The 27,322-nt window shown below is 40.6% G+C and overlaps 1 protein-coding gene and 1 non-coding gene across 2 annotated transcripts in view; one reads left to right on the top strand and one right to left on the bottom strand.

Moving 5' to 3' along the window:
• The window catches only part of HADHA (hydroxyacyl-CoA dehydrogenase trifunctional multienzyme complex subunit alpha), a 38,969-nt gene that overhangs the window by 585 nt on the left and 11,062 nt on the right, over positions 1-27,322 (bottom strand). Inside the window, exons 6-19 of the mRNA XM_010991202.3 lie at positions 27,156-27,275; positions 25,843-25,945; positions 17,710-17,832; positions 17,097-17,215; positions 14,969-15,025; positions 13,185-13,294; positions 10,907-11,041; positions 8,597-8,768; positions 5,594-5,680; positions 2,924-3,064; positions 2,418-2,486; positions 1,445-1,640; positions 651-765; positions 8-153 (exon numbers count right to left, since the gene is read on the bottom strand). Coding sequence (XP_010989504.1) covers positions 8-153; positions 651-765; positions 1,445-1,640; positions 2,418-2,486; positions 2,924-3,064; positions 5,594-5,680; positions 8,597-8,768; positions 10,907-11,041; positions 13,185-13,294; positions 14,969-15,025; positions 17,097-17,215; positions 17,710-17,832; positions 25,843-25,945; positions 27,156-27,275 — 1,693 coding nt within the window. The remainder of the gene's footprint in view (positions 1-7; positions 154-650; positions 766-1,444; positions 1,641-2,417; positions 2,487-2,923; positions 3,065-5,593; positions 5,681-8,596; positions 8,769-10,906; positions 11,042-13,184; positions 13,295-14,968; positions 15,026-17,096; positions 17,216-17,709; positions 17,833-25,842; positions 25,946-27,155; positions 27,276-27,322) is intronic.
• Positions 19,752-19,852, top strand: LOC116157597 (small nucleolar RNA U13). The gene has a single exon (XR_004141723.1). It is a non-coding gene; the product is annotated as a small nucleolar RNA U13 (small nucleolar RNA).

The following is a 27,322-nucleotide window of genomic DNA, read 5'->3' as shown; positions in this document are numbered from 1 at the left end:
GACCAACCTCCAAGACACGGGGGGAAGCCGAGCCCAAAGACGGCGCCGATGTCTCCCTCTGCAGGCGTGGCCAAGATCCCTTCCTGCAGGCACAGGATGGCCTCGTTCACGAATCTGGTCACCAGGCGGTACTGGATGTCTTCATCCGAGGAGCTGCCAACAGGGAGAGACGTTCAGGTAGAGGGAGAGTCAAAGGCGCAGGATGTGAGGGAGGGCCGGCCCCAGTCAACCTTCAACTCTAGGGAAGATGCCACCCGTGGAAAAAGATAGCAGAGAGTGACATGCCCCAGTTAACCTGACACTGAGCACTGAGAACAGGCTCTGGCAGGGCAGGCAGTATCTTGACATCAGCAGTTGTAAGTTACACATAAATAATAATCTATCGTTAATGATGATAAATGATGTGGACCTAGGATAATCGCCTTCTCGGTGCTGAGACCGGCAGAGGGCAGGCTTCCCAAGGCTCGGCTGCAGTCCTTACACTGATGCCTGGCAGAGAACAAGGTGGAATGTGGAAGGGCCAAAAGTGTTAAGAATCAGGAATGTTCTTTATGGTCAGGTATGGCGATCATAACAAAAAAGATGGAAGAGGGGCCCAGAAGCTGGGGAGAAACACGCTTCCACACCCTCAGCCCCTCAAATAAACTTACACCTCAGGATGAGGAGCCAACTTCAGACTTGCCAAAATGCTGTCCACGTCAGAATTCAAATTCTTACTCTTCACACCCTCCTGGTAGATGTAAAAGCCCTTCCCGGACTTGCGACCTAAAGGACGTGGGAAAGGGAGAGTTACAGGTTCTCAGCACACGGGCCTGAGACAGTCTGCTACAAAGCTCTAGCCTCTTCTGCACGCCTGCACTTCTAGATCCAGCCCACCCTAGAAATTAGTGTTTGTCGGAAGAGTTGGCAGAGAAGGAAAAAAGATCTTGTGTTTCCTGCAGCTTGGACGTCTGTGTATCTGGGTGGGAAAGGCCATGTGAGTGAGTTTTAATGTCCAGATATGCAACACCAGACCCTAGGACACTCAGGGCCTACTGCTGATTTTGCTGCTGCTTTGCCAAGAGAGAAGGCCAGCTCTTCGGTGGGCCTCAACTACGTGCTCTGTACTTAGAGGCTTACTTTCTCCCCTCAGGTAGTCAGACAACAGGGAGAGCCTGGCCATAATGCTCCTGCAGCATCACAGACGTAGGAGAGGCCTTATGCAGGACGAGATGCCTGTCAGTCCTGCACAGTCTGGGCAATGGCAGAGCCTTCTGCCTTTTGTCCATGGTCTATAGGCCCAGCCTAAGAAGAGGTTGTCATGAAATGATTTTTTAAATTCCCTATGCGGTGAGCTCTATGTTTAAGAAACACACTTTTCTACACTTTGGGCCTTCTGTAACTCTTTGGTCTCAGGAATCTTTGTCACTAATGGTGCTAGTTATGTTTCTTTGCGGCTACTCACCCAGGAAACCCCTGGATACCATCTGCTTCAGCAGTTCTATGTTTCCACCTGCAAACCGATCCCCAAAGGTTTTGCCTAGATCTTCTGCTACGTGTTTTGCGACATCCACGCCAACTTCATCCACCAGTGTGGCAGCGCCCACAGGAAAGCCAAATCTCGTGGTCAGGGAATCCAGCTTCTTAGGGTCAACTCCTTCCTGGATGGGGAAGGAGAGCTGGGATCTCAGGGGAAGGCCTTCCCAGATTCTCCTAAGGGCTCCCTGGACTGGCCCTCAGAAACAGCCCTGTGTAGCACCCACTTCTCTTCTGGGTGCCACCTGGCCAGGCCCAGGACTGGGACTGTTTCACTCAGGGAAGCACAAAGAAGTTTGGGAGCCACAAGGGGAAGTCTGAGCCTTCCCTAACCCACAGCATTTTAAGGAAGTCTAGAGATGAACAAATTATTCATTTCCTTCTTGTTTGCAATCCTGAATCTCAATAATAACGAGATTCCATGGCAGACAGGGCTAAGTCTCCCATTACCAAGGAGCAGTGCGGTAGAGTCTCATGATCCTCATGTCTGATCAGAGCCCCGTGAGGAGGGGCCACGCCCCTTCCCGCCAGTGAATGACCCCTACGGCCGCCAGAGGGCTCTGAGTGCGGCAGAAGCAGATGTAGCACCAATCAGACCAAAGGGCCCTCTTCTGGATGTGGGAGGCAGAAACAGCACACGAGAGCATGTCAGGAGGCCTCTGGCTTGAAGAAGCAGGGAGGATGAGAAGGGGGCAGAGCTAAAATTCTGCCTATTTTAGTCCAGCATTAGCCCATAACTTCCCAACACCACGTGGAAAGGGAGGGAACCAAAGGGCCTTTGGGGAGAAGAGCCAGGAGTTAGTGCATTAGAAGGAAGCCTCTTCCTCACCTTGACATTACCAGTTTGGAGGACTGGTTTAAGGAGTGGAAGATATCTCCAACAGTCCAAGAGTGATACCAACCTGGAGAATTCTGATGACTTCAAACATCATGGGTGCGAGGCACCTGGTGGTATAGAAGCCAGGTCCATCCTGCCAAGGGAGAGAACATGAGCTCACTGGCCCCTCAGTTGAGGGCACTGCCTGGATCTGAAAGCAGTCTCCCTCCCCCAGAAGTCATTTCAGAATTCAAGGTGATTTATAATCTCAATCAGAATCCTTAAAGTTAAACTGCAGGGGAAGCCATCGCCAGAGGCAGCCCAGCTTGAATCCAAGAGCACAGCAGACGGTCTCATGGCCACCTGAAAGGTCTGCAATGGCTGGGAGAACCTCCTGTGTCCCAGACAATCCCCACCCCAGACCCTGGCTCAGCAGTACAGTCACACCATTGTCCACACTGTAGATGACCAAGGGGAAATCATACCAAAAGCTGGTGTATTTGCCCCAGAAGAGTTACAAACAAGCCTGGAAGTATCAGGAGTTGTCATAGAACTCTTCTGAATCTACTGGTCTGATACACAGCTCCTTACCTTAACCACAATGATGACCTTCCCCTGTTTGAGACCAACTGCTACAGCAATAGCAGTTGTGTCCTTAGAAGTTTTGTCAGTTGTGATAATCTCCAGTAGCTGCATCTTGTCCACAGGAGAGAAGTAGTGCATGCCAATCACCTGGCAAGGGGAGCAAAACGCCGACAGATTTAAGAATCCTGTGTGGGGAAACTAACAGCATTTTTGTTTGTTTGCTAAGAAAGCATTGCAGAGAAAGTGGGTTGTAATATAGGAATACTGCTTGACACAGTCGAGTGGTTTGGCTCCACGGTACTTTGATAAAGAATTCCACATGCTCAGAGGAGCACTTACAGGCATCCTCTTTCATCTGCTTCTGGGGCCTTTCACTAAGGGCAGTGGGTCCTGCTAATAATTAATGCCCACAACACAGCTAAAGGCCAAACTAGATTTACTGGGGAAGCATGAATGAGGGTTCATTTATATTAATGATGCTGATGGTTTGGGTGAGATGGTCCACTTTTTTTGGGAGGAGGTGGGTGAAGCAGGCAGAAGAATTAATGTGCTGGACTGTCAGAGACGTACTTGGATTTTACACAGGAGGGTCTCACCACCAGTGAGATAGCTTCACCAGATAGCTTCAATCAACTATGGAGCCAACTGACTGAATCTCATTCAACCAACTGGTTTGAGTCCTCAGATGTGAAACCTGAGGATATGGAGGGCCGACTGTAGTCACTGTACCACACCATTTTATCTAAGCTACTTGAGTTTCCATGGATTTTGGTATCTGCTAGGGGTCCTGGAACTAATCCCCCACGGGTACCAAGGGACGGCTGTACTGGGTTTAAATAATATTTCTCAACACTCAGATGCCCTCGAAACTCATTAAACCAGTGATTCTCAAAGTCTCAAAGTCTCAAGGCAGCATGCACACCACCTGGGCATGTCAGAACTGCAGATTCGCAGGCCCACTCCAGACTTCACTGAACGAGGAGCTCCAGGGGCAGGGCCCTGATCTGCGTTTAGGAAGCCTTCCAGGTGATTCTGATACATGCTGAAGTTTGAGAACAACCTCGTTAAGCTAATAATTATAGTCTTCACAACTGAACTGTGAAGAAGTCTATTCATTAATTTATAGTTTTGCCCCTTCACTTTAGCTATAAGCTATATCAAATATCTACCATTTACTGACTGCTTACACCCACTATTCGTTAATATAGTCATCATTTATCCCCTACATTTAATCCATTACAACTCTGTGAAGTAGTCAAATTATCTAGATGAGGAAGAAGAATATCAGGAGGTTAAATTTAGTAGCCCAAGGTCAGTTAGTAAATGGCAGAGTGGGATTCCAGCAAGGTTGGCCTGTCTCCACAGCCTACCCACTTACCAGTGTGTAATGCACAGGTCACTTAAATGTGACACCAACTTATCAATCCAAAAGTTCCTTCTAACTTCTAAATTGTTCTTCTATGTCCAAAATATTTAATAAGATAGGACCCGAATCAGATGGAACCCCTGAGCAAAAGCAATTAGCCTCTACGATATATAATTTATATTCAATAAAATGCACAGATCTTAAATGTTATCAGTTTGATGAGTTCTGACAACTGTTTATATACCCACGTCATCACTACGCCATGCAAATCTATTTACGTCTCTCAAAAAAGTTGTGCTGAAAGTGACCAACTTTGTCCTGGATTGCTGAGACTCTCCCAGCAATCAAAGGCACGACAACAGTCTTCTTTGCTGGCTATAAATGCTGCAAAGATGCTTCAAGTGATGTGGCATGGACAGATCGTCCCTCTGCCTTTGTCCTATGTCTGTGTCTCCCCTCAGTGCCCCACAATCCGCTGCCACTTCTCCCTGTCACCTCTTCTGTCATTACCGAACCTACCTCTATTGGTCCCACATCACTTCTAATCTGCTGTGTGCCAGGGAACAAGATTGCCCTGTGTTAGCAAGCTATTACAAGAGAAATAAACAGGCTTTTGCGCTCTTAGCACATGGACTTTGTATTAACAATTTCAGCTACTTAAGGGACTTATAGTTCCTGCCTACTTTTGGATGGTTCTGATTGGCTGGGGCTAACTGGTATCCTCCAGAGAGGGGAGGTGTTTTATTTTTCCTTGAATGATTTCACTTGATTTCTCTGGTAGAGAGCAGAAGGCCAAAGATAAATTTCTAGGCATCATTCCAAATGCTCACCGAAAGTGCTTCTACACCTACCCCTCTCATGTTCTGGGTAGAGGGTCTAAGTGAACCCATGGGTGGACACATCCCCCACACCCCTGGTCTTCCATTCCCAATCTGGAGTTGGAACCAAACCCATCCTAGACAGTCACCAAAGTCTGCTCTGTAGCTCAAGGGTTATTCTGGAGCATCCTTTCTTATTTTAGGGCCTATCTTCAATACCCAGCTATAATAAAGGTAAGTATAGCCTGAACCTGGATAACAATACCCATTAGAGAGGCAAATCACCTATAAAGGTGCATTTCAGTTGTACTTCACTTGCTCCAGCATCTCACACTGGTCATGGTACTAGCCTTTCTGTGCCCAGTTTTGGGGACTACACCATCACCCTTGTCCACTTCATAATCCACACCAATCTCTTCTCACGATCTAAGCCTTCATCAGTGAGCCGGAAGCAGTAAAACATTTCAGAGTTTTCCTCTGTTTGGAATTTACCTTCTCAGGTCTTTTACTGACAGTAGCAATTTCACTGATTGGGAGAGCAGATGTGTTGCTGGCAAAGATACAGTAATCTGGAATCACCTGCAAGGGAAGAACATTTAAGAATGTGTTGTGTCGGCCTGGGAGGTGACTGGAGTCTAAAGCAAAGCCAGTGAGTGACACCCGAGCCCTGCCCACCCTCTCACGCAGAACTGATCAGACAGAAGACACCCCATCCTTCACCTTTGTAAGAACAAGCCCTAATGTGCATGCCTATTTCATGTTATAGTGTTTTACACCACTGTACACACTGCACAGAAACAGTACACCACTGTAATTCTATCCATAGTATGTGAATACTATTATTTATCAACCTGGAAAACAGTCTCTAATGTAGACTGTCTCAGCATTCTGCCCACAACCCCAACTTATTTATGTTTTTATTCGGATGCTTAGATGAAAAACATGGAAGTCACATCTGTCAAATTTGTGCAAATCTGGGACAGGCCAAATCCTAACATCAAGGTTCAAGATACATTCAATACACTGAAAAGCTGAGTGTAACATAAGATCAGTTATAATGAGGATAAAGGTAAAGTACTGCATAAAGATCTTGTAAAAAAGAAAAAAAGAGGGAAAAAAGAACTGGATGGGCACCTAATGGGCAAGACCTAGCCTGGCAGTAAACTTGTGCTAAAGATCCCATGATTTTAGTTAATCAAAAGTATAATGTAGGGGAAAGGAGATCCTGACCATAAGAAAGCTAAGTCTCAAGTTGCATTACTGGGGGTATGGTAGCCAACGCTGGTTGGAAAGTTCTCTATGGAGAGCAAACCAATGTCTCCGAAGATGGCTGGCAACAATTCTTCCCCTCCTTGCACACGTGCATCTCTCCTCCCATCCAGAGGCAGAGTCTCTTTCCCTTCCCTGAAATCTGGGCTGGCCTGTGACTTGCTTTTATCAGTGAGAAGCAGCAGCAGCGACCTGGCCAGTGCCAGGCCTCACCTTAGCAAGCCCGCTAGCTTCTGCTTTTGCTCTCCGGGAGGCCAGTGGCCACGCTGCAGAGAAGTTCCAGCAGGACTACCAGGTGGAGACAGGCCACGGGGGAAGGGAGGCGCCCCGGCCAAGCTTTTATTTGAATGCAGTCCTGTGAGTGACCCCACTGGGAAGCCACACAGTGACGGACCAGCTGCCTCTGCAGAGCCCTGGCCGAACTGCAGAACCGTGGAGGGTTAGTTGTTTCTGTGGTTGTTTGTCACACGCCCAGAGAACACTGAGCCGTGGTGACAACCGAGAGAGGAGGGGTCTGGAAACAAGGATTATGAAGATATCAAAGGAGTTAGTTTGTTTAGTTCTGTGGAGAGGAAGAGAAATGAAGTTTTAAATCCCCGAGGAACTATCACGTGGACTCAGCTTTAACATTTTCTTATGAAGAAAGCGGAGGCCAGGTGAGAGGATGCCCTCCTAAAGGCCTTTCACCTGAAATTTTTGATTTTCTAACTATAGCTCTGTTCTGGACCTCACTCTTTCCTACTTTCTGAATAACTTTGAGTATCTCCTACCTTGATGATTTCACTAACGTCACTAAAAAGGTAAAGGTCTCTGACACGTTATACAAATAACTACAACATATGAAATATTTTGGATTTTACCTTTAGCAATAATCTTCCTGCCTAAAGCCGCCATCGCTCTTCTTGCTGTCTGCTAAAAATTCCTGATTCCCTGAGTACCCTCCCTTTCCCATCTGTCTGGTTCCTTCCCTCTGTGGACTGCACACGGACACATAAAACCCCTTGACTTTTCTTTTTCTTTCCTCTCCAGGTTCTGCCCCATCCATCTCTTCTCCCTTAACCTTTGTTTCAACAGGAACCACTACATTGATTTGCTCATAGTCTGCACTTCTCTTGATCTGATCCCTCTTCTTTTTCTCCTTTCCTTGATCACTGGCTTCCCAACTGCTAAAATTAACAAATTTTTCTCTACTCTGATCCTCCCAAACCCTGATTTTCCAAAGGCAAATACCATCATCTAGTCAGGTGGTAAATGCTCTTTTAGTGGGAAAAAGGCCGTGTCTTTCTGCGGCTCCTCAGCCTACCTACCACTGGCTCAGCAGCGCCCACAAAGCCCCAGGAACGTCGTTGACGTACCTCAGCTGAAATGCCACCTCGCATACATGGAATACACGTGTACCCAGCTCTTCCAAATTTTCTCCCTTAGCTGAGTCTATATTTCACTCTGTCTAAAGATTTTGGAATGTGTTTCACAAGTGGACACTGTCCCGAACAGAGCTGCTTGTCTTTCGTTTCTAAACCCTCATTAGGTTGAGTCATTAGTAGAGCGGAGACCGTCCTCACGTGGAAGGGAGTCTTAGGAGTAGGCCCACTGCTCAAGACACCTGGAGCACTGCTGAGGCAGTGTCACTGTACTTACACCATTCACTAACCTACACTGTGTATTGCACTGGAGGCTAGTCAAGGCTCTGGGTCTGTCTCATGCCTGGATCACTGCCATTTCTTCTTTCCTTCCGCCTTCATACTGCACGCTGCAAGTACTTATTTTGTTCATCTCAATAACTACGTACAGCATTTAGACTCAAGACCAAAGCGGCACTTCCACAAAATGAGCATCTGAATCCTGCCTGGAAAAACTGTTTCTCTCCTATTTCCTTTGCTGCCTAACGAAGTTTATGTATAGCTTGCAGCCAACCAAAAATGTCAAGACGTCTGCCCACACTCCTTGAGGCTATTTGTATATTTGGGTGACTGAACTCTCACTCACATAAGGCTACGAACCCCGTGCTTAGGTTAATAAGCTACTTGTTTGTCTTCCCTTAGGGCTCTGATTTGACCTTTATAACAATACACAGTGTGCATGAGCTCACATAAAAACTTACGTTTGGGAGACAACAGCCCTATAAAGAGAACCACGAGTTTCCTATAGTTCTTTAAAATAAAAAACCCCATCTCCGTGTTCTCCACTCCCTATGCTGGGATCCAGCACAGCAGGCCCCTCACTTACCGCTTCTACTTCCTTTAGCACTCTGTGCTTAAGGCTGAGGTCCTCAAAAACGGCTTCAATCACCATGTCGGCCTTTTCAAAACCCTGGTAATCAAGCTGTCCAGTCAAGTTGCTGAAAATGGAGTCCCTTTCAAATGATGTTATGGCTTTCTTCTTCACTTTATCATTCAGTCTAGAAAAAACCACACTCCTAGTCAGAGGGGGAGAACAGGGAGCTAACATTTACTGAGTATCCATGGGCCAGAGAGTGTGCTCTGTGTTTTCACCAACTCAGTGAGGTAGTTGCGTTACTCCCTTGCTCAAAGAGGCTCAGAGGGACTTGTGGTCAAAGAACTAGTCGAGGGAAGGTATTAGAGTCAAAGACAAGGTTGACCCCCACATCCACGTTCCTTCTACTATTAGGTGTCTCTAAACACCCAACCTGCATAAACGATACCACTCATAAAACAGTTAAATCTGCCAAGAGGAGTGAACAGGAATCCCAGAAAGGCAAAACAGAAGGGCAACTCTGGTAATTCTCTACCTAAAATAGAGGGAAGAGCCAACATGTGTCCTGGACCACAGGGGTTTACACTTGCTTACATATCATTTTGTTACTCTGTAATTGTGATCTACTGAAGGACAGAGACCAAGCATTATTTCTTGTATTTTTAATCCACTTCCTGATCAGCACCTAGAAAGCACATTGTATTGATTACATAAAATATCAACTCAATGTTTCTTCTTTCCCAAAGAGAGCTAAAAAGGATTCCTGCTACTCAGACACTTAACTGATTATTTTCTCTTGCCAAGGAAAACAGGCTCTCTTAGGCTTTAATCTAACCACAATTTCAGAATAAATGACCTAGAGTTTTCCTCTGAATGAAGAATGAAGCTAAACGCCATTCATTAGTTTCCTTAACCAAAAGAAAAATTAAAGCTACAAGGCAAGTTCAAAGAAGTAGTCAGTGAAAGCCTTAAAAGTATAGATTCAAACATCCTGGTTCCTGACAATCACGTCAGCAGTCAGCAACAAGATGCCTGCAAGAGCGCAAAACAGTATTAGTTGCTCTAATTCCAATGCCTAATGAAACTATTCCCAAGAAAGGGCAGGACACACGTGTGTCCCACGCCAGCAGGACGGTGAGGGCACTCACCACCACAGAGCCTGATGCTTCTGAGACAAAAAGGGAAACCCGGGACAGTGATATCCAAGAGCTTGAGGGGAAAAAGCTGTCCTAGAGCAGCAATTTCTGATTTTGGTGACTGTGAAATGCCGTTTGGGAACTCCTCTGTGCTAGTTTTGGAGGAATGCTGGTATTAAGCACATGCCATTTTAGGGTCAGAATCTTTTACTACAACGCCTTGCCTTCTTACATTAAGATAGTTGCTATCTCCCAACATGATTAAATCTGCCAGGTCCGGGACAGTATTATGGTAGCAATAAATGAGCTTCTCTGCAGAAAAGGGGTAAAAATATGCTTATGCTACATAATCTGTTTAAGAAACAAACAAAAAAAGCTTACTCAGCTAAAAGTCACAAGCAAAATGGTCTAAGTGCAGCCAGCCTTAGACAGTCCATTACAATGAGCAGAGAAATGAGCTGAAACCAATCCCCAGCTTGGCCAAGTTGCTGCTCCATTTTCCCCCTCTGCAAAACACACGGTAGGTGTGTGTGTGTAGGTGGGGTGGGCAGTGGGAGGAGTGGAAGGAGTGGGGGAAAGGGGGGGAGACGGGCAAGAAGGAGAATAATATTCACCCTTTATTAACTCAGAGGTAAGATGGAGACACAATCTGTAAAGATTCAGATATTATGGAAGCAAATCAGTTAACGGCTTCTCTATGGTAATTCCAGTCAGGAAATACAAGGTTCATGAGTTCTGGTCCCAGCCCTACCTGCAAAGTACAATTACACACGTTTCCTCACATCCTAATCTCAGTTCTCTCCACAGAGTCATGCTGTCTCATTATTCCACAACAACAGTGCAATTAAATGGAAATTGTCAAAATTCAAAAACATGAGAATTTCTAGTCTGATACCAAAGCATAAAATATGCATTAAATATGCATTAATATGGCATTAAAAAACACCTAACAGATAAGGTATTCTCTTCTGTACTCAAAGACTCCAATGATGTTAATGGTTTATCATACCTGTAACAACAACAATAAAAAGTGAAAGAAGGAATTATCAGTGTTTCTAAAAATCACAAGGTACGAGACTTAACTATTTAGTATCCAGCACAGATCAGGTACAGGAAGAAGGAAACCGTGACGGCAAAAAAACAGAACACACTGTACTCCCCTGGCAAAGGCAGAGAGCAGGCTTACCCTTTGAACACTTGTTGCTGTCCTCTCCCCAACGCGCCTAATGTAGCATCCTTAAGTATAGTCTTTAGGCCCTTATCCACGGAGACCTGGGCGATGCCGGCTCCCATCAGCCCTGCGCCAAGAATGGCGAGGTGCCTGAAAGGAAGGGATGAAATGACTTTTGGTCAACAACTTTCAATCAACTCAGCAAAAGTGGGAGATCGCCCAGCTTATCATCCAACGAACCAACTGAAGCAGGCACAACAATAAGGTATTTCGAATTAATTTTTATCTACAAAAAGACACCTTTCATAAATGATTGACTTTCAAAGTTAAATGCAAAAATCCATTAGGTCTAAAAGAACTGGTCTGCCCAAGAAGATAGAATTATACTGATCTTCAGTCATGCCTGGAGATCACTGGAAACAAAACAAGCTGGCTTACACTTAAATTAACATGAATATTTTTCTTCAAACAAAAGCCAAATGCAGCGATATGCCCAAAGACAAATCTCTTCTTCCAACTACTTGTTTGTTAGTGATTTTCCCATTTTCCAGTCATCTTTCATTTCTCCTGATATCTGTGCCTTCCTCACCCCTTAGCTGGTTTGGTTCTAAAGTCTCTTGGACAGTTTCTTTGCTTCCAGACCTAACCCCTCCCTCAAACACCTCCACACCTGCACACCCCTGCCCTTTCCACCCCCGAATTTCTCTCAACTTGTCGGCACCATCTGGCTTTCCCCATAATATTCTGGAATGGCTTCATGTACATTATATTTGTCTACTCAGTTAAATTATTTTTGAGGGACAGAGATCATGACTCTTTTGTTTTCCATAGTTCTGGCATAATATGCCCATAAATAACAAAAAAAAATTTTTTTCAGAACAACTCTCATCATAAAAGCAGCCCAAGTTTACAACATGGTAGGCCTAAACTAGAGTTGTTGCATTCTTAACAATCCTGATTATAATGTTCTAGTATCATACTCAAGACCTGGAAAGGAAACTTAATTTCAAGTCCTGGGAGTATCTTTCAGATGCAGCTTTGTAATAATACATGTATTTATGTGGTGATTTTTAAGTAACTGCAGAACATGAAAAAATAGGGTAGAGAAATATGAATAGGGGCTGAAAAAATGACTCATATATTTACTGCATCAAACTTTAAAAATTTGACAAATGACCCCACAAAAATTAAGACAACCATAGAATAGGAAGAAATTTGTAACATGTAGAGCAAACAAAGGATTACTACTGGGGAAATATATAGAACATACTTATAAATTTAAAAAGACAATCCGATAAAATGGGCAAGGGTTTATATAAAGCAATTCACAAAAGAAGAAAATACATTTCCAATAAAGATGCTCAATCTCCCTAACAACCTGCGAAATGCAAATTAAAATGAGATATTCTCTCCCCATCAGATTGGCAAAAATTTAAAAAGTATCAGTAAGGATGTAAAGAAATTGGTTCTTTCATGCATAGGTGATGGAAGTGTATTTTGTCCTATGTACATGGTCAAATTTATTGAAACAAAAAATCACATCCTCTATTACCTAGTAATTCTACTTCTCGCTATTTACTCCAGAGAAATGCACTTGTACACAAGATGATATGCTGTGAACAGTCATACAATATTTATAATAATGAAAAACTGTAAACAGCCATCAATCCATTAGTAGATTAAAATGAATGAGTTAACATACAGTGTCCAAGTCATTCCACTGACTAAAAAGAGCAAGTTGCAGGATTCATGCAGAAGGATCCCTTTTATATTAAAACATTCAAACCATAAACACAAAACAGGTTTATCTAGTATTTAAACTTATTTACAATAGTTTTTTTTTAAAAAGGAGAATAAGAATGCATTCTTTGCATAAAAAATTAATTTATAAGGAGGAAAACAGGAAAATCAATAAGAAATTCAAATTTTTATCCAAAAGGCAAGAGGCAAGAGGCCCAGAGAGACAGGAGTGGAACTATTACTGACACCTGGGAAAGCAGGAAAGGGGGACACCATTTCTTCAATGTTCTTTATTAAATTTTCCATTCAACTTATTCTGCCTTGCATACTTTATAATTTATTCTTCATTTCTAAGATGATGTTACCTTTTTTCTTCAATTTATTGAATGCCAAAAAGTTCTTGGCAGGAAGAGGGGTCTAATGTGCTCAGGGCAGAAGAGGGTTAGGGCAAGGCTGAAGGTATCGTATCCATCTGACTCTGCAGATCTTCAGACATCTACAAGCTTAGCACATACTGAATTCCACAGGGCTTCCTAGGTAGAGTTGAACTTACTGAACTTCCTTCTGCGGAGCTCCAAATTTATTCTTCTTGCATAGGGTCTGACCATGGTAAAGTCCCATCAAGGCCTTTGATTCTTTGGTCATTGCAAGCTCTCCAAATTTCTGGAAAGTAAAGAGGAACAAGAAAAGGTAGAACTTTCCAGGACTGGAGACGTGGATTCCTTCAGTTCGGTTTCTCTGCAGAGCAGAGGTAACACACACGAAGCCTCAGGTCCTCTGGGGTCTCAGTGGTGCCGGAGCTGCAGAAGTCTGTCTCCTGCAGATGTTCCTTCTTTCCCTCTCCTCATCTGTACCACTTCTGACTACTGCTTTGAAAGGATCTGGATATAACTGAGCTCTTAGATTCCCTTAGATTTCCTACACCAGAGGTTGTGGTGATCTTTCTCATGGAATTAGAGTCAGAGCAAAATGGACCTTCACAATTATTTCAACCAACCCTCTCATTTTAAAGATTGAGGAGAGGAGGCCCAACGACTTGCTCAAAGCCACACTGCCTCAAAGGGGCAGAAATAGAACTTGAACTCAGGCAGTAGGACTCCCAACTCCATGGTTAGCAGGCTGCCCCATGTGGTATCTACCACTTTAACAAGTACTTTAACACTTAGACAGAGAACAAGTCTCAACTTAGTGGTTAAAAGCATGAGATTTAGAGTCCGGTTTTGACAAAACCGGGTTTGAATCCTAGCTCTGCCATTTCCCAGTTGTGAAGCTTTCTTCATCCTTAAAATGGGAAAAACAATACCTATTTTACAGTAGTGTTGTGGGAAATCAATGAAAATGCTAGAAAAATGACTGGGGGCTCACTGTTCCCTGTTACCATCATCAATATTACATGAACTTACTGCTATGATTACATGGTTACAAACAGCATTTTAAAGGAGGAATCCCTCTAATAAAGCTGCCTTCATATCCAAACAGAACATGAAATAATGTTCTACTAATCTTGACAAAGTAGGTTCTATTGACCAAACCAGTGATTTTCAGACCCTGGGTAGAGATCTATCAGTGGTCATTAATTTAGTGGGCAAGGCTAAGTAGAACAGATAGAAAACGCCAAGCACAGTGTTCAGGCTAATTTGTGAAACTTGTGCTTCACTCTTTCTGTATACATGTACACATGTACCTGGTTACAATGTAAAAGAATACATCAGAGTGCATTCCAGTCAGCAACCCAGTACGAGAAATGCTTTCTCTGGAACTTGTCCTGAGATCTTCAGATACTTTTTGTCCTTTTATCAAAGAGCAATCATCATTCTATGATGGTCTAGAACTTCAAAACAACCCAAACCACCTAAATCTACAATATCACCAACTTGTTAGGAAAGTGGAAGGGGTGAGGCTGGTTTGTGTGTCCCTCCGTCTTTCTGTTTTAGTCAGTGCAAAACATTTCCCTTCATTTCCTGATTCACCAAAGCGGGGCTGGCTTCAGTTTTCTCTGTAGGACCCAACAAGTAAGAACCACATTTTTCTATCAGCATGCTCATTTTATCACAACAAATCCAGCCCAACCTCAGAACAAAGGTGTTCAAACAATTCATTCTGAAAGGATTATAACTCTGCCCCTGCTCCTTCTGGTTGTTCTCTCATGATTGAGAGCAAGTTCAAATATCTGGGGACCAGTAGGGCTTTCTTAGCATCTACTTGCTCGCTGAGATTAATCATAAGAAATGACAACCACGGGAAGCAAACTTTACTAGGTTTTGAAATTTTTTCATTTTACACAGATCTTGGTCTTCTGGTACCTAACAATAAAACACTGAAAGGAAATAACTTTACCTGAGATTCAGAGAGATAGCCGGCGTCACTCCCTTGCTCGATCCCAGTCTTTACTACCTAAAGAATATAGAAAGCACTTGTTACGTGTTGGAATGGATTAGCGAGATGCACAGTAAGGCTGAAGAAACTGCTAGTGTTGTTAATCCTCAAAGACTAAGTCCAAGTCTAGACTGGCGTGATTAAGAGAAGAGGACTGAGGCCTGGTTGCTTAAGACTGATATAAATCTGCATCTCTGAGGCTACTGCTAAAGCTAGTGTAAAATAGAAGGAAATAAAATGGACGGAAAGAGAATTAAACAGAACAGGGAAAGACACAGAGGTTCCACAGCTCAAACTCTACCTCCTCATTCACCTTCGGATCCTGTTATTTTATCGGAGAAAGAGCTGCCGTCACCCCTCTCCCAGTCCAGTGACAGGTTTACCTTTTCCTCTTAAGTCCCTTCCCTCCTGCTTAAATGGCTCTTCCAGCTCCTCTCCTGTTCTCCAAATGTGGGCAAATCCCCAAAGTTCTACGTTCAGCCCTTTTTTCTCTCTGTGATTTTTTCCGCAGGCATATCGTTTAGTCCATTACATTAACCATCAACATCATGAAATTCAATTTAACATGTGGGGTAAGTACTATCCTAAGTATGAAAGAAATGACCCTGTACTCAATCACCATAATTTATGGGAAAGACATTACAAACAAACAAATCTATATCATTAACTAACTTCTCTGCCTAAACTACTGTTGCTTGAATTTCCTGAAATACCTAATCTCAACACTTCTAAAACTTAACTCACAACCTCCCTTTGGCAAGTTTCTTACTATCTTCATATTTTCACTTTTACTCTTCTATCTCAGGGTCTTATTCAGACTTCAGGTCTCAGTTACCAAGATAGCTTCTTAGTTCACTGCTCTACTTTGTCTCTCTTTTAAATCCATTTTTACTCACTACCATGAAAATGGTTCTCTACGGTCTACACAGGACAAACATCAAATTTCTTAATTACTGTCAGCCTTTAAAAAAAATCTAGCTTCAGTCTGCCTTTCTGAAGACATTGCATTATCCTCCCATGAAAACTGATTTCATTAAATGTTCCTTGAAGAACTTCATGCTTTCTGGCCTCTGTAACTTTGCTCAAAATGCCCACCCTGTCAAAGGAGAAGGTGTAGCTCAAGTTGTAGTGTGTGCTTAGCATCCATGAGGTCCTGGGTTCAATCCTCAGTACTTCCTCTAAAAATAAATAAATAAAACCTAACTACTACCCTCAAAAAAAAAAAAAGCCCATCCTTTCTGGCACTGCTTTCTCTTCAGCTATTCTCTACCCATTTTTCAGGGCTCAGGTCAAATTCCATGAGACTCCTCCTAATTTCTCTGGTTCACAGTGACTGTTTCTTCTTCTGTGAACTCAGCAGTTTCCTCTGTCCCAGTTATCTGGCATTAATCCTATGCAGCTGTATAACGTCCCCTATACTGTCATCTGCCTGTGAGATGAATGGAGGTAGGAATCATGTTTTATATTTTATGGACTTTGATGTCTTCTGCTCAAAATACATTTGTTGACTAATTCATCCTCCAACTTTGAAATCTTTGGTTTCATGCTCTTTTAATCTTGGACCTTGCAGGTTGAAAATTTTGTAAGTTTTAAAGTCTACCTTCAGACAGAAGTTTCGTCAACACTGTGATCATTTTAATTATCCTCCTTGACCTTTTCCAAACTTCTCTGTAGCATTACACCTTTTTTATAATTATGGCCATGGGGAAGTCAATGAGACATTTTAGGTACTGACAAAGATTTAGACTAAGGATAGAATACAGCCATCAATTTTATTTAAACTCCTTCTTAATGCCCAATATTTTACTGGCTTGTTACACTGATATGACATAGGTTCCTTTCCTGGTTTATATCTGGAGGTTTTAAACTGATCAACTAAAAAGTATGCCTGCCACTAATTTTTCTCAAATATATCCATTTATATAAATCCTCATAGCTTGCTATATGCTCTTCTGCTATTTTTTGTTTTAATAGCAGAATGAAAAAACTTTAGTACTGGCATACATGGTTCAGAATGGCAATAAAGAGTACATGCTCTAGACAAAACAAAGAAATGTGAGAAATGTGGGAGCAGGGGGTAAAGACTCACATCAATTATTTTCAGAGGTGCGGGATAAAGGCCTTTGGTCTGCTTTCGTACTTTTTCTTCCACCTTTTTGTAAATCTGTTGCCTGACAAATGGAATACTCATGGCATACGATGTCAATTCTGTAAGGTAAAATGCTTTTAGATCCTTACTGGAAAGAGCCCAGCTTCCCTTGTTTGTTTTACTGTAAATTCCATGAAAATGCAGTACTCCTAGCTATCTGAAAGAACTGATCTTTATTCTGATATACAAAATCTAAATTAAAAAAAAAAATCTAAATTTCAACCCAAGCACTTCTTTAAACATGGTTTAATTAATTGATAAATGTTAAAGTTGGGTGTTGGGTACATGAGTGTTTATTACACTATTATATTATTCAACTTTGGTATTAATGTTTTAAATTTTCCAAAATAAAGTTAAAAAAAAAACATGTCTTTAACTAACCAGCGTAAGGTTCATGACTTGATCCTAGAGCAGAGTTAGTGCGCCCTTTAAGGTTGACTTTATGCCTAGAGTAAATAATGCACTTACCTCTTCCTCAGTTTGAATTTAGACCAAACAAAATTAAAATCCCTGTAAAGAAGCTTTCCCTCTGTTCTTTAATAATGACACTCACTTTCCACCAATCCCTTGTCTCTCTTTGGAGAGATCTTTTTATCAGCTAATCCTTTGGCAAAAGTAATTGCAACTTCTTCTAGGTATTCAATTGTCCGTTCCTCTGGAGGTTTTAATCCTGGTCCTGTAAAAATGGACACAACAGACTGGAATTAAATCTGGCTTGGATCAGTCCCAGGTAGGAAAAACCCAGGCAGGCCAAAGCCAAAGGCTCCGGCACCCACTTTCAGTGCAGCTTTCCATGTCAGACCCGAGACTGGTAGGTGAGAGTTGTGAACTATGAACTATGAACTCAAAGAGAGAAGTTACACTGAGTGATGGTGCAACAACCTACTCCAGGTAGAAAATAAATCTTAAGCCATATTTGCCTGGCTTCCACTTCTGAGTAGGATGTAGCACGTCTTGTGAGGCCTGTATTCTTGCTGCAAAACTGAGAAAAATGAATAAACTGCAAAATTATATGGTAAAGACAAATGTGGAAGTAACAAAGGTTATATGAACTGGAATCCCAGAGAAGGAAGAGCTTGTATGAGGTGAACTGATGACTGCTGGACATTCTCTTTTCTGGGGGTATACGTGATGCTTCTGGGCTGAAGACTGGACCTAGCTCAAGCAGAAGGATGCTGCTGGGGGAAAGTGAAATAATCAGTTTTTGGTGGTCACATAACAGATCAGAACTAGAAGAAACCAAATGCAAAGCTAGTTTTCCCCGGGGAACATTTGTGGGGTTCTAAGGTGGTGCAGGAGGCTGGAAGCGACAGTGAAATCACTCAGTGTCATAACCTTTAGCACATGGAGTACTTCTACAGAGAGCGACATTCTAAAAACATGCAGCTGATTTTTCACTTACGGCATCTGCCTGATAACACACTTGCTGGAGGCAGGAGACTAAAGAGCTAGACTCAAAAGACTCAAAGGCTGTTTTCACAGGGTCAGGAAAACAGACACCTACCAGGCTCTCAATCAAAAGCCTGTAAGAGCCACACGGGAGAAAGAGGCGGCTGGGGTTGAAAAGGCAAAATCCCAACAGGGAGAGAAGCCCGTAACAAGCATGCAACCAATTCCTCCCTTAAGACATTTGCCTTATTTTGACCTTGTGTGAAGGAGAAAGAAAAAGAACTAAGCCCTAAACTTTCAAAGAGCAAAAGTACACAGGGCCCACGAAAGTCATACTGCAGCCTGCAGGGAGGCTGAGGCACCTGGAATTTGTGACGAATACTGGACAGTAGTTGCTACACAAAAGAGCTCCAGAGATCTATACAGTGGCCCCTTGAAACTCTGGCCAAGTGTCATTCTGCACATGCATGTGAGAAAACTACCCGAGGTCAGGGAAGAACCATCGTAAAGGCATAAAAAAAAGCAAGAAAAAAAATGGCCCACAGCTAGGAGACAAATTCACTGACAGATGCAGAAATGAGAAGGTGAAATCAGCAGACAGAATGTTAGAAAGGCTATTGTAAATTCATGCTATATGCTCAAGAAGCTAAAGGGAAACAGAAACATAATGTGGAGAAATTGAAGACATAAAAGTGGATCAAATGCTACTTCTAGATATGGAAGAAAACAATACCTGAAATGAAAAATACAAGTGATTGGACTGATGGCTAATCATGCAGGGAAGAAGAAAAGATCAGGAAACTCGAATGCATGGCAACAGAAAATATAATTACTAAAAAAGAAAAACAGTTTCATTTTGGGACAATACCAAGTGATCTAACATGTGTGAGGATGAAGTCTCAGAAAAGGGATGTGGGAGATGGAAAAAAATTTGAAGAAATAGCCAAAAAGTTTCCAATTTTGATGAAAACTATAAGCCCACTATCTAAGAGGCTCAATGAATCCCATGCATAAAAAAACAAAAACCAAAAAAAAAAAAAAAAAAAAAAGCCCCCAAGGTACATCAGAAATTGCTAAAATCAGTAATAAAGGGAAAATCTGAGAGCAGTTGGGGGCAGAGTAGCACAGGTGTAGAGAAGACACATTATACATGGATGAACAAAGATAAAAATGGCAACAGGCTTTTCATCAGAAATTATGCAAGCAATTCTTTTGTAGTTCATGAGCATGATGACTGGGTGTTCAGGCGTTTGTGTGACATGTGCCTCCCTCAAACCTTGTCATGTCAGCACATTACCTGTCTGACGTGAAAAGAAAAAAAAAAAGAGAGAAATTATGCAAACAACAATGCAATGCAGACATGTATAATGTACCAAAAGAAAAACACTGGAAATCTGAAATTCTATGCCCATCAAAATGAAGTTTTGAAAAACAAAGCTGAAATAAAGATTTTTTTCAAACAAATTAAGAAGTGAGAGAACTAACTGCCAGCAGACCTACACTACAAAGTATGTTAAAGGAAGTTCTTCGTTGGGAGGAAAAACCAGATGGGAACTTGGATATGTACAAAGGATAAAGAGCACTAAAAATGATGAATATGTGGGTAAACAGAAAAGATGCTTTTCTCATTTTCAAATCTCTTTAAAAAGTAATTGTCTAGAGGGGAGGGTATAGCTCAGTGGTAGAGTGCATGCTTAGCATGCATGAGGTCTGGGGTTCAATCCCCAGTATTTCCATTTAATAAACAAACAAACAAACAAATCTAATTACCCCCCTCCAAAAGATAATTGTTTAAAGCAAAAACAGCAATATGCTGAGGAATGTATAATATATGCAGAAGTATAACAACAATAGCACAAAGAATGAGGGAAAATCAAATATACTCTTTAAAAAATTTTTTAATGAAGTATAGTTGATTTGATATACTATGTTAGTTTCTGGTATAGAGCAAAGTGATTCAGTTATATGTATATATTTTCTTTTCATATTCTTTTTCATTATAGGGAATTATAAGTTATTGAATATAGTTCCTTGTGCTATACAGTAGGACCTTGCTGTTTATCTATTTTATATACAGCTGTGTATATCTGTTAATCCCAAACTTAATTGATTACCATCTTCCCCTTTGGTAACCATAAATTTGTTTTCTATGTCTGTCTGTTTCTGTTTTGAAATAAGTTCATTTGTACCATATTTCAGATTCCACATATAGTAATACCATATGGTATTTGTTCTTCTCTGTCTGATTTCCTTCAAAAGTATACTCTTTTAAGGTTCTTACCCTGTATGTCAAGTGATACATAATTTCAAGACCAACTATATGTTAAAGATGTATAGTAAACCTCAGAACAACCATTAAAAGGGTAAAGCAAAGTAAAAATCCAATAGTGAAGATAAAAAATGATTAATCCAAAGAAAGGAGGAAGAAGAAAAAAGAGAACAAAGAACAGATACAACATATAGAAAACAAACAGCATTAAATGAAGCTGAAATGCTGGAAATGTGTTGGTGTACTGTAGAGGAAAGTATTGAAAGGCTTAAGGAAACTGGAATATTAGTGTGGATTTATCACACTGGACCTGCTCAGCCACCCTGGAAAGGATCAGGACATACCTTTCTCACCATGACTGTGAGAAATCAATTTGGGAGGGAAGGCCCAGCATCCCTGAAGAGCTCTGTGGTTGCTCTTCTCTGTAGGTCAGAAATTACAGTGGGACCTTTTTCACAAAACTAGAATAATCCTAAAATTTATATGGAATCACAAAAGACCCAGAATTGCCAAAGCAATACTGAAGGAAAAGGATGAAGCTGGACAAATAACCCTCCCAGACTTCAGACAGTACTACAGAGCTACAGTAATTAAAACAGTGTGGTATTGGCATAAAAACACACATATGGATCAATGGAAGAGGATAGAGAGCCCAGAAATAAATCTATGCAGTTACGGTCAATTAATCTTTGACAAAGAAGGAAAGAATATACAATAGAGAAAAGTGTTGTTAGGAAAACTGGAGAGCCACATGTAAATCAATGAAATTAGAACAATCCCTTACACCACACAGAAAAATAAACTCAAAATGGCTTAAAGACTTAAACATAAGACAAGACACTATAAACCCCCTAGAAGAAGACATAGGTAAAACATTTTCTGACATAAATCTTAGTAATGTTCTCCTAGGACAGTTGACCCAAGCAGTAGAAATAAAAGCAAAAATAAACAAATGGGACCTACTTAAACTTATAAGCTTTTGCACAGCAAAGGAAACCATAAGCAAAACAAAAAGACAACCTATGGAATGGGAGAAAATATTTGCAAATGATGTGACTGACAAGGGCTTAATTTCCAGAATATATATACAGCTGACACAACTAATAACAAAAGAAAACCAAATCCAAAAATGGGCAGAAGACCTAAACAAGCAATTCTCCAATGATGACATACAAATGGCCAATAGGCACATGAAAAAATGCTCAATATCACTAATTATCAGAGAAATGCAAATCAAAACTACAACGAGGTATCACCTCACACCAGTCAGTATGGCCATCATTCAAAAGTCTACAAACAATAAATGCTGGAGATGGTGTGGAGAAAAGGGAACCCTCCTACACTGTTGGTAGGAATGTAGTTTGGTGCAGCCATTATGGAAAACAGTATGGAGATTCCTCAAAAAACTAAAAATAGAATTACCATATGATCCAGCAATCTCTCCTGGGCATATATCTGGTGGAAACTCTAATTCAGAAAGATACATGCACCCCAATGTTCCTGGCAGCACTATTTACAACAGCCACGATATGGAAACAACCTAAATGTCCACTGACAGATGACTGGATAAAGAAGTTGTGGTATATTTATACAATGGAATACTACTCAGCCATAAAAAAGAATAAAGTAATGTCACTTGCAGCAACATGAATGGACCCAGAGATTATCATTCTAAGTGAAGAAAGCCAGAAAGTGAAAGAAAAATACCATGTGATATCACTTATATGTGGAATCTAAAAAAGAAAAAGAGACACAAATGAATTTATTTACAAAATAAAGACTCACAGACACAGAAAACAAACTCATGGTTACCAGGGGAAAAGGGGGGTGGGCAGGGATAAAATGGGAGTTCAAGAGGAAAGCCGTCCTTCACACAGCAGAGCTGGTGCACAGCCAATTCACTACAGTCTTTAATGGGAGTTGCAGTCAATGACTCACATCTCCCTTGCTGGCTATGCTCTTACACACATTTTCATTGCTAGCCCACCTGCATTCATTCTTAAGTCTCTTTACATGGGACCTTAAGCTGAAGTCTTCCTCAGGTGCCTTTGCTGAGGCCTCCTTCTTGGGGGAGGAAAGAGAAACTTTAAAGACACTTTCCCCAACTCTGACTCAATACTTTCCCACTCCTAGCTCTCACTATTTTAAACAGCAAAATCACAAACACTAAAATGAGAAAAACATGGCACTAAATACACTATGAAAAGAATACTTGTTGACTTTATGAAAGTTGAGATAAGAAGGCAGATGTTGCCCTGTTTGACTTCAGCTGGGAACCTGTCCTTTGGGAGACTTGAATCTTTGGCCACTCTGTACAGGTCTATGAATGACTACAAAAGAACTACAAGTATTATTTTTGGGTTATAATAAATTTTAGTGAGTGGTCAAATTCAGAGAGGGAACCTGCAAACAATAAGGACTGACCATATTCTGATCACAACAAATTAAACGAGAAATCAGAAACAGAAAGATGTCTGAAACATCCCCAAATATCTAGAAATTAAACAACAGACTTCTAAATTATACATGAGTCGAAGAAGAAATCACAAGAGAAATCTGAAAATATTCTGATTTTCATGGAAGAGGAAACATAATATTAAAACATGCAGATAAAGCAATGTGAAGAGGGAAATGTGTAGCTTTATATGCTTATGTTTGAAAAGGCCTAAAATCATTGATCTATGCTTCTACCAGAAGAAACTAGAAAAAGAAGAGCAAATTAAACCCAAAAGCAAGCAGAAAGAAATCATGAGGTAGCTGAAATCAATCAAACAGCAAACAAACAAAATCAATCGAACTAAAAGTTGGTTCTTAGAAAGACTTATCAGGGAAAAAAGAGAAGACACAAATCGTGAACATCTGGAATGAAAGAGGAGACATCAATACAGAATATAAAGATATTAAAAGAATAATAAAGTGCTATGGAGTATGTATCTCTCTGAATAAATCTACTTTTACTAAAAAAAAAAGAATAATGATGAAGTATTATGAACAATTTTATTGAAATAAGTTTGGCAAGTTAAATGAAATGGGAAAAATCTTTGCCAAAACAAAAAACAAAAAACAAAAAAACTACTATAGCTCACTCAAGAAATGGAGAACCTGAACAACCCTACATCTACTAAGGATATTGAATTCATAGGAAAAACCCTTCCTAAGAAAGAAAACTCTAAGCCCATATGACTTCACTAGTAAATTCTCCCAAGTATTTAAGGAAGAAATAACACTAATTCTACACAAAATCTTCCAGAAACTAGAAGAGGAAGAAATATTTTCCAACTCGTTTTATGAAGCCAGTATTACCCAGATGCCAACACCAGGTAAGAATATCACAAGAAAGTATTATTCCTGAGACCATTATCTCTCATGACTAGACATAAAAATCCTTTACAAAATTTTAGCTGATTCAGTCAGCAATTTATAAAACGGCAAATACATCATGACCAAGTGGAGTTTATTCCAGGAATGCAAGGCTGGTTCAATAGTTTTTTAAAAAAAATCAGTGTAACTGATATTACCAATAGACTAAAAAAGACAAACCCACTACCACCACCACCACCACCACCACAAGCAACTCAGTCTTTACCTCACACCACATACAAACATTAACTTGAGTTGTAGCGCAGACCAAAATGTAAGAGCTAAACTACAAAACTTTCAGAAGAAAACAGAAAATCTTTGTGATCTTGTTAAGGAAAAGATTTCTACAACACTGATAGCATGACCCATAAAACAGGACCTTGATATACTGGGCTTCATCAAAATCAAGAATTTCTGCTCTTAGATAGTGAAAAGACAAGCCACAGACAGGGAGAAAATATTTGCAAATCACAAATCTCATAAAGGACTGGTATTCTGATACATAAAGAACTCTGAAACTCAATAGTAAGAACAACAACTCAAACAAAACGGGCAAAACATCTGAGCAGATATTTTATCAGAAAATACACAGAAGGCAAATAAGCACATGAAAGAAGTTCTATATCTTTGGTCTTTATGGAAATACAAATTAAACCTCAAGGAGACATTACTATACTCCTACTGGAATGCCTAAAATTAAAAAAGACTGAGCATGCAGAGTGTAACTAAAACTCTCATACACTGCTGGTAAGAATGCAAAATGGTATAACCACTTTGGAATCAGTTTGACAGGTTCTTAAAAGCTAAACACATCTATCATACGGAGAAGCCAACCAAGTCTTCAGTATTTGTCCAGTAGAAATGAAATATTTGTCCGTTTAAAGACTTGTGGATGAATGTTCATAGCAGCTTTATTCAGAACAGCCCCAAGCTGGAAACAACTCAAATATGTATCATTTGGTGAACAGATAACTTATGGTATGTCTATACAGTGGAATGACATTTAGCAACAAGGAACACACTGCTGATATATGCGACAACACAGATCAATCTCGAAAGCATTATGCTAAATGAAAGACACAAAAAACTACATACTAGAAATGTTCTATTCTAGACTGTGGTGGCATGTACACAGCTATACACATTTGTCAAAATGAAAACTATACAATAAAAATTGGTAAATTTATTGTCCTGTAAATAACATCTCAATAATGCTGATTTTTAAGAAATGCAAGAATGTGATAAACGTACAATGTGGAACAGTGCTTTCCTTGGAAGAGGAGAGGTGAAGAAGTTGTGCGGGAGTAAGGAGCATATCAGTGGGCGTCAATTGTCAATATTCTCAGGTTGGTTGTTTATTATATTATTAAAAAAGACACAAAAACTGACGGAAGATCATCATGGATAATGATACAAGTAATTTAAGAGCCTAAAATAATGACTTAATTCAATTCTGTACTCCTGATGCCTCAATTATAAACAACATAAAATAGAAACTGGGGTGATGTTGAAAATGATTTAGTATTAGCTATTTTTAGAAAACTTCACTCTTCAAAATGATGACTCATTTCTTAAGTGTTTGAGTTTCACTCTAACCAATATTCAAGATATTAACTCTTTAAGAAAATAACTACATAAGGCCCAAGTCTGAGGCATGTTAATACTTACCCAGGGGTTCCACCAATTGGTCAACCAGTCCCATTTTCTTTGCTCTGTCTGCACGAATGTTTCTACCTGTCAGCATCATGTCAAAAGCAGCAGGCACACCCACCTTAACAGGCAAGCAAGGATTAGAGCAGAGGGGGAAAAATATCAGAGTGACAATTACAATTTACAAATCATCCAACTGAGCAAAAAAAGTATTAAAATGCAAAAAGTCAAACCAGATTTCTACACTATTTATCAATTAGTGAGATTTTCTACACTGATACACATTCAGATAACTTTTGGGATTAGAAACCTCCAGCTGAAGCAAAAATGTCTTTATGTCTCTTAATTTAGTATGTAGGATTTCCATTTTATGGATTGATAAGATACAGAAATAATTTCATGTATCCTAACATTGTATTATTCTGAGTTTCTTTTCTATCATTTATGTAACATTTAAAATTCCTATACAGAATTAGTGGAGATTCTGAGGAATGTGGTATTTTAACAACGTCGAAAGAAATTTCTAAAACAAGAATCTTGGGTTTAACAAAAACAGAACTCAGCTAGGGCTTTGTATATAGGTACTAGAAGAACAGCTTCTAGCAACACTCAATATCAGCTATAATAAAACACAGCAAAAGAAACTCAGCAATATTTTCTACACACATACAGGCTTATTCATTCTTTCAATAAATCCCCCTGACAATTCCTGTGAAGAAATGCACACTTTTTATTATCAGACAGTAAATGCCATGAACTTTCCCATTTCTTCTGTGCCCAGCTCATGTCAACTCCTCTCCAAAGAGTATTTCTGCTGAGTGTTGTTTTCACTGAAAATCTATAGAACCAGAGGCTATGAGGTTCAGTGGGGCCTCAAGTTTGATATTAAGGCTCTGCAGCCTCCAGGTTGCACAGTTCTTCCTTCTCCTTTAAAATTCAAAAACCTGATGGGCTGGCCTCTTTTGGTTCTCCAGAACACCACAGTGAGATCAGCCAAACCAGGGGAAAGGTTTGCCTCTTACAGTTACCATGAAATAAGATCCATGGATTTGAAAAACTGGTAAGATGGTACTATGCAGAGAAGGAACAAATTAACCTGTAAGTCCTAGAAAGCAAGATGTGTATCTTATTTACCTCTTCCCTTCTTTAGGGACTAACAATAATTCTGATCAAGGAATTGAAAAAATAAATAAAAAGTAGAACTGGAAAAAAAAACTATCAAGAATAAAATTTGCTATTGATCCTTCACAATGAATACCCATATTTTTATCTTTTGTACAAGAGGAAATAGAGCTAAAGGGGCATATAGTATCAGGGGGTCTTAAACTCACCATTTTGGGCAGCCTTTGTGTTCCTCCTGCTCCTGGTAACAATCCCAGCAAGACTTCGGGGGAACCTAATACTGTTTTCTTATCTTTTGTTGCTATTCTGTATTGGCATGAAATGGCAAGCTTCAAACAAAAGAAAATTAGAATGTTAGAAAATGTAATTTTATAAC

This window comes from Camelus dromedarius, chromosome 15 (assembly GCF_036321535.1).
Source record: "Camelus dromedarius isolate mCamDro1 chromosome 15, mCamDro1.pat, whole genome shotgun sequence".
Taxonomy (NCBI): Eukaryota; Metazoa; Chordata; class Mammalia; order Artiodactyla; family Camelidae; genus Camelus; species Camelus dromedarius.
The sequence above is the reverse complement of the archived record's forward strand: the minus strand, read 5'-3'. Positions and strand labels throughout refer to the sequence as shown.